The 12,314-nt window shown below is 55.7% G+C and overlaps 1 protein-coding gene across 1 annotated transcript; it reads left to right on the top strand.

Moving 5' to 3' along the window:
* The first annotated feature begins 3,186 nt into the window (after nucleotides 1–3,186).
* ADAMTS4 (ADAM metallopeptidase with thrombospondin type 1 motif 4) lies at nucleotides 3,187–11,319 on the top strand. Its single transcript, XM_068541138.1, has 9 exons — nucleotides 3,187–4,229; nucleotides 5,337–5,660; nucleotides 5,912–6,044; nucleotides 6,605–6,775; nucleotides 7,504–7,790; nucleotides 7,898–8,084; nucleotides 8,338–8,513; nucleotides 9,450–9,625; nucleotides 10,121–11,319. Exons 1-9 carry the CDS (start codon nucleotides 3,606–3,608, stop codon nucleotides 10,545–10,547), a joined length of 2,505 nt encoding a protein of 834 aa, XP_068397239.1. The 5' UTR covers nucleotides 3,187–3,605; the 3' UTR covers nucleotides 10,548–11,319.
* The last annotated feature ends 995 nt before the right edge of the window (nucleotides 11,320–12,314 follow it).

Raw genomic sequence — 12,314 nt, 5'->3', positions numbered from 1 at the left:
GGAGAAGGGGCCCAAGTGGGGCTGGGCGGGTCTGAGAGCTCCTGCCAAAGTAAAATGAAAAAAGAGTAGGATGCGAAGGCCACCAGCATTGGAACGGGCTGCTGGGGTGTGTAGGAGCCACCTCATGAGGAGAGGAGGTCCCCTATGGGTGACCCTGATATCTGCCAGGCTTCCAGAACCCACAGAATTACAGACCCAAGAAGTGCCCTTAGCGATGCCTCGCACCCCACTTCCATCCTGGGTCAGTCTCTTTTACCTCATATCTTTCTTTTTTTTTTTTTTTTTTTTAATAAATTTATTTATTTATTTTTAACTGCATAGGGTCTTCATTGCTGCACGCGGGCTTTCTCTAGTTTCAGCGAGCGGGGGCTTCTCACTGTGATGACTTCTGTTGTTGCGGAGCACAGGCTCTAGGCGTAGCTTCAGTAGTTGTGGCACGCGGGCTCAGTAGCTGTGGCTCGCGGGCTCTAGAGCTCAGGCTCAGTAGTTGTGGTGCATGGGCTTAGTTGCTCCGCGGCATGTGGGATCTTCCCAGACCAGGGCTCGAACCCATGTCCCCTGCACTGGCAGGCGGATTCTTAACCACTGTGCCACCAGGGAAGTCCTACCTCATATCTTTCTGACCTGGCCTCTGTACTGGCCAACGGCATAGAAATGCAGTACCAGCAGGAGTCTGATCCTAATCCTGTGTGGAAGAGACAAAGAGGAGTTCCAGCCTTGGAGCTAGTTCCTCTTCTCTCTGCCTCCAAGCCCAGCTCCAGCTGGGCCACCCGTTAACTTTGCACATCCCTCCCACTTGGGGCCTGGAAAGAGGCCTTCCCCAGATCTCCTTCAGACAGGGTGCCTGGGCCACAGCCCACCAGCAGGACAGCGGGGTGGGGCAGACAGACCAGGAGAGTGGCAGAGACAGGGAATTCTTAGCTACAAAGAAAGAGGGGAAAGCCAGACTTCTAGCCTGGGAGTTGACCTAATGGGAACTGTACCAAAGGGCGAGGCCATATCCCTGGCTGTGGGAACTGACTGGGACCTGGGTGGGCTCGGCAGCCCTCACAGAGCCAGACAGAGGCTGTGCGTCCCTGCCCCCCTCATTCCCCACCGTCTCCCTGGGGCTTCTCTCCCGGTATAGCTGAAACACAGTGAATGTGGTGATAGTGAGGGAGGACGATGTGGGGACTGCATTTATTTGCCCTAATCCAGCCTAGGAGAAGTCAGGATAGACTCCGGGCTGCTTGGCCCCAGGGGCAACTTGAGCTGGAACTAGGGTGAGGGATCCTGGGGGGCTGCCTAGGACACGGCATCTTTTGTGCCTTCTCCCTGCTGCCAGCACTCCCCACACACACTGCTGCTGTTACTCTAAGGCCTTTTGTCTCTCACTGCTTACTCGCCCCCTTTGTCCTCATCTCAGATGTGGGTGAAAAGGGGCAGTAAGAGTCCTCTGGTGATAGCTCCTCTTGCCCCTGCCCCTTCTGGTCTCCCATCCTTTGTCTGACTCCTGCAGCACCAACCCCCTCCACTTAGGACCAGGGTCAGGGCATGTGGTGGGTCCTGCAGTCAGAAGGGGGTGGGTGATACAGGAAGTGATGGTCACCAGGGCAGGTATTAGCAACCTGAGCAGGAAGGGAGTGGAAAAGGAAGTATTTTGGCGGATGGGATGTGGAGAACAGGAGGTGACTAGGCAGAGAGTGAATAGAGGAATGGGGGCAGGGGCAGGTGGTCTGCCTCTGGGAAAGGAAAGTGCTGACTGTACTCTCCTTCCTGGGGATATCCTGGGGAAAGGAGTGGCCATAGCATGGGGTGAGCAGAAATTGCCCCTACTTCTGAACCCTTTCCTTCCTTGTCTTGAGAATCCACCCCCAAGACTTCTTTGCTGAGTTCTCTCCAGTCCCAAACCAAGGGAATCATTTTGCTTCCTTTCCCTAACATTACCTCTTCCTCCCCAAGCACTCTCTCCATCCCAGGCACTGGGTTCCTGTTTCTCTCAGTTCCCTAATTTTCCTGTACACACAATGCTGCAACCACCCTCTCCCTGTCCCATGGGGAATGAGAAATAAAAGATTACTAGATATTCCAGGAACCACTGGGTTCTTAGGACAAGGTGGGGCCGAAAAGGGGAACCAGGTGGGGATTCCCTCTGATGGATTGGCATAGGGTACTTCTGGGTTCCTGAGAAAGCATGTCTTTCCTGTGCTGGGGGCTGGCTGACTTGAGGCTGGGGGAGGGTTTAGGGCAGTTGGGAGTGGGTAGGAGCAGGGCCAAGAGCCTGGGGGAAGCTACTGGGAGCCGGGCCAGGGAAATGGGGAGTCAGGAAGTGGGGAGGGGGAGCTCTGGGGGGAATGGAGGCTGGAGGCAGAATGGCTGTCTGGGCTTCTGAGGGGGCGGGGAATGGTAATTCAGGAAAGGGGATCCTGAGGGAGAGAAGAGACGTTAGGGAAGAGGAGGTGCCACCCTAGATCTTCCTTCTATAAAAGAAAGAGTCGTTAACCCCTCCTGCCTTGTCCTCTGCCGGCTCCATGTGCCCATCCTAAGCAGACTCATATCCTCCCTTTGGACAGTACACTGCCTGATCACCGTCTCCTTGCCTGCCCCTTCTCCCTGCCTCCCGTACTCTCTCCAGCTGCTTGGTCCCATCCTGAGCAGTGTCAAGCCACCTCCTTTCTTTGTTCTGCCCTCTTGATGCTTCCTTACCTGTTCCCCACCCTCTCTTTCCCTGGCAGCTCACTCAGTTCCCTCGGCCCTGGAAACCAGCTTCTAGGGGCATCATGAGGGATCCCTGAGAAAAGGGAGGATGTGCCAGGTTAGACAGTGGGAGCTAGAATTCTCCTGGGACCATGGTCCTTTCTTCGCGTGTTTTCCAGGGCCTTTCTCTGACTTCCTACCCCTCCTGGGGCTCTGTCCCACCAAAAAGGGAAAGAGACAGCTGAGAGCCGACTGTGGGGTTTGGGAAAAGGCTATGTCATCAGCTGGCCCCGTGCCTATGATCCATCCGGCTGCTAGAGATTCCCCTCCCCTGGGCAAGTCCCATTTTTTTTTAAAGGAAAACAAAAACTAGATTTTTGGGAAGCAATGAAACACCCATCTGAGTCCTACCACCAGAGCTCCTGGCTGAATGGCTTATAGCTCAGCCAATCGTAGTGACTCAGGATGCTTAAAAGAGCTGGCGCGGAGAAAGGCTGGGAAGAACTCACAGGGAGACCCACAGACACATAGACACGGGAGAGAGAGGAGGAGAAAGACAGAAACAAAGGCACGGCGGAAGGAGGCAGAGAGAGGACAGGCACAGAAGCGAAGCCAGACAGAGTCTGAGGGAGTGCAAAGGGAGAGGCCAGAGAAGCTGCAGAAGACAGAGGCAGGGAGAAACAAAGATCCAGGAGAGGAGGGTGTGGGAGGAGAGTCTGGAGGAACCAGACCACTAGGCACCTCTCCTAAGCCTAAGGGCCAAGTTTTCTCCATCTCCTCTGAAGGTCCCCAGACCCTCTGAAAATTCTGCCTCTGACCCTGGCAGGGGTCCGAGCGCCCAGGCTGCAGAGAGGAGCTTTCCAAAGCCAGGGCGGGGAGGACTTGGTGCCCAGACGGCCTCAGTCCCTCCCAGCTTCAGCACCAGTGCCATGTCCCGGACGGACTCGCATCCCGGGAGGGGCTTGGCGGAGTGCTGCCTGTGGGGAATCCAACCCCGCCTGCTGCTCCCCACCGTGCCCGTCTCCGGGCCGCTTCTGCTGCTGCTGGCCTCCCTTCTGCCCTCAGCCTGGCCGGCCAGCCCCCTCCCCCGGGAGGAGGAGATCGTGTTTCCAGAGAAGCTCAACGGCAGCGTCCTGCCTGGTTTGGGCACCCCTGCCAGGCTGTTGTACCGCTTGCCGGCCTTTGGGGAGATGCTGCTACTAGAGCTGGAGCAGGACCCCGGCGTGCGGGTGGAGGGGCTGACGGTGCAATACCTGGGCCGGGCGCCTGAGCTCCTGGGCGGGGCAGAGCCGGGCACCTACCTCACTGGCACCATCAACGGAGATCCGGAGTCGGTGGCATCTCTGCACTGGGATGGGGGAGCTCTGTTAGGGGTGCTGCAGTATCGAGGGACCGAACTCCACATCCAGCCCCTGGAAGGAGGCACCCCTAACTCTGCTGGTGGGCCTGGGGCTCACATCCTACGCCGGAAGAGTCCTGCCAGCGGCCAGGGCCCCATTTGCAACGTCCAGGCTCCTCCCGGGAACCCCAGTTCCAGCCCGCGAAGAGCCAAGGTAGGCAGCCCTGGAGTCTGTGTCCTGCAGTGTCCTCCTGCCATGTCTGTCCTACTGACCCCTATTCACCTTCTCTCCACCCACTTCCACTTCTGGCCAGTCTGCTGCTTCCCTCCCTTCTGCCTGCCTTTTCTCTTTCCACTGGCCTCCTTTCCTGGGAAGACTCTGGCTTTTCCCTGCCCCAACCCTTCTCCTAGCCAGACCGCTGATCCCAAGGGGGTTCCCAGAGGTGGGTCAGAGACTCTATGCTGGGAATGACCGCTCTCCCTCCCCACCCCGACCCTGCCTGGCCATGGCATCCTACTGGCACCGTCCCCAACAATGAGGCCCTCCTGATAGCCCCTTGGCCTTGACTCTTTTCTGGGCCTCAGATTTGATTTTCACCACCAGCTAAAGGAGTGAGGTTTGAGGCCCAAGAGATTGGCCTCTGGCTTCTGATGCTGTCTTCAAAATTGTTCTGGCAAACTGCAAACTAGGGCAGGAGTGGACCGGGGAGGAAAGGCATCCTGAACCCCCTTCTGGTCTGTCCCCTTCCCACATTGCGGACTAACTGCAAGGCTGCCTGAGGCTCCGTCCTTTCCTCCCTCCCACTCCCAGTCTCCCCCCTTCTTCCCTTCCTTCCTCCCTCCCTCTCTAGCTTTAATCCAGACCAGACGCTCCCTCCACACCCGCCACGCTGAGATCTGGCCCTGGCCCTAGCTGCTGACTGAATTGTTCCTCCAACCACACAGGGCAGACACGTTGCAGCCCAGCCCTCTAGCCCCAGTCCTGCAGCCCCAGACACACTCAGGCCTGGGGGACCCCAAAGTCCCTCCCAGAGGCAGTCCCAGCTGCTTTTCACCTCTTGGGCCCACATAGCCCTGGGACGTGGCATCCCCATCCCCTCCCCTTCTCAGAACCGGCAGATGATTTCTCAGCGTTACCACAAAAGCCCTGGGATTTGGAGTTGGGGGGGAGGCCCCACCAAGACCCGTCAGGAATCCTGTGGGATGTATGTGGCCCAGCTGCCTCTGCTGAGTTCCAGACCCAGGAAGTGAGGGAGGGGAGAAGTGATCCATGGGTCTGGGAGGCTATTTCAGGATCCTCCTCCCCTTTTTTCCTCTCCAGCGCTTTGCTTCACTGAGTAGATTTGTGGAGACCCTGGTGGTGGCAGATGACAAGATGGCGGCATTTCACGGTGGTGGGCTAAAGCGCTACCTGCTGACGGTCATGGCAGCAGCGGCCAAGGCCTTCAAGCACCCAAGCATCCGCAACCCTGTCAGCTTGGTGGTGACTCGGCTAGTGATTCTGGGGCCAGGTGAGGAAGGGCCCCAAGTAGGGCCCAGTGCCGCCCAGACCCTGCGCAGCTTCTGTGCCTGGCAGCGAGGACTCAACACCCCCGAGGACTCGGACCCTGACCACTTTGACACAGCCATTCTGTTTACCCGTCAGGTGAGGCCCCAATCAGCACCTCAGGCCATGCACTGCACAACTCCAAGAAGCACCACTGCACAGACTGTGATGTAAATGGTGCCCCTGGAGTTGTTCCACCTGGTGCCTGGCCCCAGCCACACTGCCAGTGCTATCTGGGCCCTGACGGTGCTGGATACGCAGTGCCCAGTTCTCCACTAATCTGGATCTCAGCTCAATGGACGCTGGTGTCTTGGTTCCTCATGTGTTGTCTCTGATCTCCCTCTCCACAGGACCTGTGTGGGGTCTCTACTTGTGACACTCTAGGCATGGCTGATGTGGGCACTGTGTGTGACCCAGCTCGGAGCTGTGCTATCGTGGAGGATGATGGGCTCCAATCAGCCTTCACTGCTGCTCATGAACTGGGTAAGGTGGGGGTGGGGTCATGGGGCACCTGTGATGAGTGAGAGAGCCATCAGGGGTGAGGTGAGGGGACAGTGAGCTCACCGGGGTACAAATGCAGGTCACAAGGTGTTTCTTCCTTTTCCCCAGACCTAGGTCCAGGGCCGTTACCCTTCTCTGCTCCGGATGTAGACAAACATTTAGATTTTTCTATTAAATGAGATAGTGTGTAGAAATCTACTGTGAACTGTGTGTGTGTGTTTGGAGGGGAGGTGGCACAGTACTGAGAGAGATTATTCACAAGAGTCAGTGATAGAGTGGATGGAATCAGGGTTGGGAATGTTGACTATAAGGAAAAGTGGGTAGGGAGGGGTCCTGAGTGTATCATGGGGAGAGGGGAGACAGAGCAAGGGGGGCTACATATTGAGAAGCCCTTGGAGCACCAGAAAGAGATTGGGGGGCAAGTTGGGATGGGGAATGGATCTGACCATCCGTAGCTGCACCCAGGCTTATGATGGGCCTGCAACCCCCTGAGGGCACAGGGATGAGACCCTTGGACCCTAACAGGGCCTCTGCTCCCACAGGCCATGTCTTCAACATGCTCCATGACAACTCAAAGCCATGTGTTGGTCTGAATGGGCCTGGGAGTACCTCCCGCCATGTCATGGCTCCTGTGATGGCTCACGTGGATCCCGAGGAGCCCTGGTCCCCCTGCAGTGCCCGCTTCATCACTGACTTCCTGGACAATGGCTATGGTAAGCAGATGGCACTCCCCTTTCCCTGTGCAGGACCCAGTTCCTGCCCCCCACTGTACTTTCTCTTCTGCTGCATTTCACATGGGCCAAATTGACTCCTTCCAATGTGCCTCCTCTGCAGCGTGGGATGGGGTGAGAAATGCTGCTGCCTTTGTGTGGCTCCCACTTCCTCTCAGAACAAATAGCACGGCTACAAGAGGCAAGTTTTGGCTCAACAGAATTAGAACTGACCTTCTAAGGGCCACAGCTATCCAACACTGGAAGGGGCTAGTTGTGAAAGGAGGTGACTGCCTTGTCACTTGAGGTGTGCATGCCTAGCAGTATGACTATGATTGGGCAGGGCTGTTGATGAGAAGCAGACTCAAGAATTCTGTAGCTGGTTAGGACAGATAGGAAGATCTAGTGCTTTGAGTTCCTATCCTGATCCTGTTCTTTAGATGTGTGTAGATGTGTGACTGTAAGTTACCTCACTTCTGTGTAGCTGATCTGTAAAATATGCATAATAACGGTAACTACCTCATAGGCTTTGACCATGATTCAACACGATACTGTTGGTCAAGCATTTAGCCAATGTTCATCACATAATAAGCATTGAATAAATTTAGCTGCTATTTAAAGCTTCTTCCAGTCCTAGAATTTGGCTTTTAGGATCTATCAGGCCCTGGGGACCCCAAGGCTGGCACCCCTTCAACCTACTGGTGACTTCATACCCCTGCCTCTTTTCCCAGGGCACTGTCTCTTAGACAAGCCAGAGGCTCCCCTGCATCTGCCTGTGACTTTCCCCGGCAAGGACTATGATGCTGACCGCCAGTGCCAGCTGACCTTTGGGCCTGACTCACGCCATTGTCCGCAGCTGCCGCCGCCCTGTGCTGCCCTCTGGTGCTCTGGCCATCTCAATGGCCACTCCATGTGCCAGACCAAGCATTCACCCTGGGCTGATGGTACCCCCTGTGGGCCTGCACAGGCCTGTATGGGTGGCCGCTGCCTCCACGTGGACCAGCTCCAGGACTTCAATGTGAGATCCCAAGGGCAGGGGACGGACAGAGGGCCTGGGGGAGTAGGGGGTAGCCCTGAGCCCAAGAGAGTGTATTTATCCCACTCTTCCGTTCTGTCCTTCTGCAGATCCCACAGGCTGGTGGCTGGGGCCCCTGGGGATCATGGGGTGACTGCTCTCGGAGCTGTGGAGGTGGTGTCCAGTTCTCTTCCCGGGACTGCACACGGCCCATCCCCCGGAATGGTGGCAAGTACTGTGAGGGCCGCCATACCCGCTTTCGTTCCTGCAATACCCAGGACTGCCCAACTGGCTCAGGTGAGGAGTGGGAGGGATGGGAGCCTTGGGAGGGATTGGTAGGACAGAAAGGGCTGTCCCTTGAGTTCAGGGACCAAGAAGGTGTTGACTGTCCCTGCTGTTGAGGGGAGTGACTTTACCCTTCAGGAAAGTGACAGGTAGTCTGTGGGGGAGAGAGCTGCCATGCTGTCTGGAGGTCTGAGAGGCTAGGTGGAGGGGCTGGTGGGGCGGCGTGAGGAGAGAGGGGCTCTGACTGTCCATTTTAACCCTACAGCACTGACCTTCCGTGAAGAGCAGTGTGCTGCCTACAACCACCGCACTGACCTCTTCAAGAACTTCCCAGGGCCCATGGACTGGGTTCCTCGCTACACAGGTGTGGCGCCCCGGGACCAGTGCAAACTCACCTGCCAGGCCCGGGCACTGGGCTACTACTATGTGCTGGAGCCACGGGTGAGGACCAGGATGCCCCAGGGCCCTGTCTAAGCTCACACACTGCCCAAGCCGCCCTCTACTTTCTGATGGCAGAGATCCCAAACAGCACTATTGCTGGCGTTCCCATAGCCATGCCCGGCCAGCCCAGGGGTCCACTCAGACTTCTCTGTCCGTGGGTATTTAGAAAACTAGCCCTGGACTCTGGATAAGTTGCCAATCAGGCAGCTCTAGCCTACCCATTTCCCTTGGTTTCTTTCCCCCTCTCTCTCCCATCTTCCAGTGCTCCATTTTGTGAGAATGGAAGTGTGTGGACTTTTGGGCACTTCTCTGCCCCCTTCCCATGGGCTCCTCTGGCAAATTACAGTGGTGGCCTCACTGAGCTCATGGATGGCCAGTCCCTCACTGGACAGGCCTCCTGGAGACAGCGATGTCCCTGCACCCCCTCTCTGTGATAGGGCCCTGGGTTGAGGCTGAAGAAGGAAGAACAAGCCTAGCGGTTTTGCATCCTTCACCTCTGTTCTGGGGAGAATGCCTGCAGGTTGACTGCCCTCTAGTGTCCAGCTGGGACGGTACCACCAAGATTTAGGGCTTGGTGTTGCGACTCGAACCAGCAATTCGCCTGTTGGCTTCTCTGCTTGCCAGCTGTGTAACCTTAGGGCAAGCTCCTAATCTTTCTAAACCTCAGTGTTCCATCTCTACAAACCTCAAATAGTGGTTGTGAGATTTATATAGCACTTAGCACAGTGCCTAATTCATAGTGAGTGCTCTGAAAATGGTGGCTTTTATGATTATCATCCCTTACAGTGGCTGGGGTTCCCTCCACACTCCATCCACATTCTCTCCCTCACGCAACTTTTCTGGCATCCCCTCCCTGATGGGATATGGGTCTTGTTCGATTTACCAGCCCGTTTTGACTAAGGAAGACCCTTTCATCACTCCCTCTCTTCTCCTCAGGTGGTAGATGGGACCCCCTGTTCCCCAGACAGCTCCTCAGTCTGTGTCCAGGGCCGCTGCATCCATGCTGGCTGTGACCGCGTCATTGGCTCCAAAAAGAAATTTGACAAGTGCATGGTGTGCGGTGGGGATGGTTCTAGCTGCAGCAAGCAGTCTGGCTCCTTCAGAAAATTCAGGTTCATTCACTATTGATTTCCTCCTCCCACCTTCCGGGACGCTGTTCTGGGCCCTGGGGATACAGAGGTGAATTCGACACTGCTTCTCCTCTCAAAGAGCTGACGTACAGTCTAGTAGGGGAGACAGACGAGTACGCAGTTACAGCGCAGTGTCCCACCTGCTCAAAGGTGTCAGCCTGGGCTGCTGTGAGGGCACTTGTGGGCATCAGGGAAGGCTTCCCAGGAGGTGACCTCCCTTCTGGAGAAAGAATAGGAATTGGACAGGCACCAAGGAGGCGGGGCTTAGATGGGCACCTCAGTAAGGGGGCAGCAGGTGTAAAGGCCCAGAGAGAAGAGGAAGGAGGGCACATTTGCATGTAGCTCAGATCTAGGCTGGACAGCTCACGTAGGTCTGGGGGGACAACCTTCTACACACATACAATCATACAAACACAGCTCAGAAAGGCTGAGAGGATTCAGGAAGATGCTGAGTTCTCCTCTACTCCTTGCACACAGGTACGGATACAACAATGTGGTCACCATCCCCGCAGGGGCCACCCACATACTGGTCCGGCAGCAGGGTACCCCTGGTGTCCGGAGCCTCTACCTGGCCCTGAAGCTCCCCGATGGCTCCTATGCCCTCAATGGTGAATACACGCTGATACCCTCTGCCACAGACGTGGTCCTGCCCGGGGCAGTCAGCTTGCGCTACAGCGGGGCCACTGCAGCCTCGGAGACACTGTCCGGCCACGGGCCCCTGGCTCAGCCCTTAACGCTGCAGGTCCTGGTGGCTGGCAACCCCCAGAACGTACGCCTCCGCTACAGCTTCTTCGTGCCCTGGCCAGCCCCTTCAACGCCACGCCCCCCTCCCCAGGACTGGCTGCACCGCAAGGCCCAGATTCTGGAGATCCTCCGGCGGCGCTCCTGGGCGGGCAGGAAATAACCTCACCGTCCCGGCTGCCCTTTCTGGGCACCGGGGCCTCGGACTTGGCTGGGAGAATGAGGGGGCTCGGCAGCTGTCTCGCACCGAGACACAGTGGGGGAGGGGCTGTGAGGTGAGCCCGCCCCTCCTCTCTGCCCTACCGAGCAGGCTGGCCCTGCCCGGGTTTCCTGCCCTGGATGGCTGGTGGATGGAAGGGGCTGGGAGATAGTCCCCTATCTAAACTGCCCCCTCTGCCCTGCTGGTCACAGGAGGGAGGGGGAAGGCAGGGTAGACCCCGGTTGTATTTATTTAGTATTTATTCACTTTTATTTAGCACCAGGGAAGGGGATGAGGGCCAGGGTCCTGGGGAAACTGACCCCCTGCCCTCATAGCCCTCACCCTGTCTAGGAAATCCAGGGTGGTGGTGATAGGCATAAGTGATCTGTGTGTGTGTGTGTGTGTGTGTGTGTGTGTGAGAGAGAAGATATGTGTGTGTGTGTGTGTGTGTGTGTGTGTGTGTGTATGAGGTTCCTCCTGCCCGGCTTTCCTCTCCCTGAATTTTATTTTCTGGGAAAGGAAGAGTCAAGGGTAGGATAGGCCTTCAGGGAGTAAGGCATTATCATATTTTTAAATATAAATTGAATTCTGCTATTTATGTGCTCCTTTTGGAGTCAGACAGATGTGGGTTGCACCCTGGCTCCACATCTCTGAACACTAGTTTCCTCATTTGACAATAATAATACCTCCCTTGGAAATTTGTTATAAGGATTAATGTAAATAAAGAACTAGCATAATGCCTAGCACTTGGTAAGTGCTCAACAAATGTCAGCTGCTGTCAGTTATTATTATCACCACCTTACTGTCCTCGGCTCCACTGTCCGTGGAGTCTGCAGTGCATTTGAAGGTGGCAAAGATCTGCATCAGTGGTGCCTGCCCTTGTCCCCAGGCCCAATTCCTTTGGTTGGCAGAGCCCTAGCCTGGATTCTGAAGGACTGTCAGAGAAAGGACAGTTCTGTCCCTGATCTCTGGAGGATCCCAACCACACGGAGGCGTAATAAACACTTGGCTACAAGCACAATTGACAAGAACACGAATGTGAAAGATAACTAGAACGACTACCGTCAAAACAAACAAGCGCTTAGTAATGAGAGTGCTAGTTGAGGGGGTTGTGGGGAGCTGTTATAGAACGAGCACTGGAGCGGGAGCCCATGGGTCTGAATCTAAGTTGGGGTTCAGCGTCTTCCTAGCTGGTAGTGGTGGGTAAGTCACGGATGCTGAGACTTAGGTTGCTCATGTGTGTAATGGGGCTAAAAAATACCTGTTCCCACAGGGTTGTTCTGAACAAATGTTACCATATTTTCAAAATAGTGAAGGCTGTACCCATGTGAGAAAATAGTGAAGGCTGCACCCATGTGAGAGGTTATCCTTATGACTACTGAGTGACTGGGACAGGGTCCCCAGAATCAACCAGTGTAAACCCAGCAGACTTCTTTGAAGATGTGGTGTTAGAATGGAATTTAATAAGAGGAGTTGGGGATAGTCAGGAGGGCAAAAAAAAAAGGCATGGAGAGGGAGCTGAGGTGAGGGGGAGCCAGGTGTTCAGTGGTGGCGGAAATCAGTTCTACTTTTCCTTCTGAGCAGGTGACTTTGCTTAAGGGAACAGGGTTGGGAAAGGGTGGCAGGTGGACCCTGCAAGAATTTATAGAGTCTTGCCTGGTAGTAGCAGGACTGCTAGGGATCGGAGAAGGGCTGAATGTGGAGGTGAGGGAGGAACTATAGGTAAAGAAG

The sequence above is a fragment of the Eschrichtius robustus genome, chromosome 3, assembly GCF_028021215.1.
Source record: "Eschrichtius robustus isolate mEscRob2 chromosome 3, mEscRob2.pri, whole genome shotgun sequence".
NCBI classification, from domain to species: domain Eukaryota; kingdom Metazoa; phylum Chordata; class Mammalia; order Artiodactyla; family Eschrichtiidae; genus Eschrichtius; species Eschrichtius robustus.
Note: the sequence above shows the minus strand (reverse complement) of the source record. Positions and strands in the feature narration are given on the sequence as shown.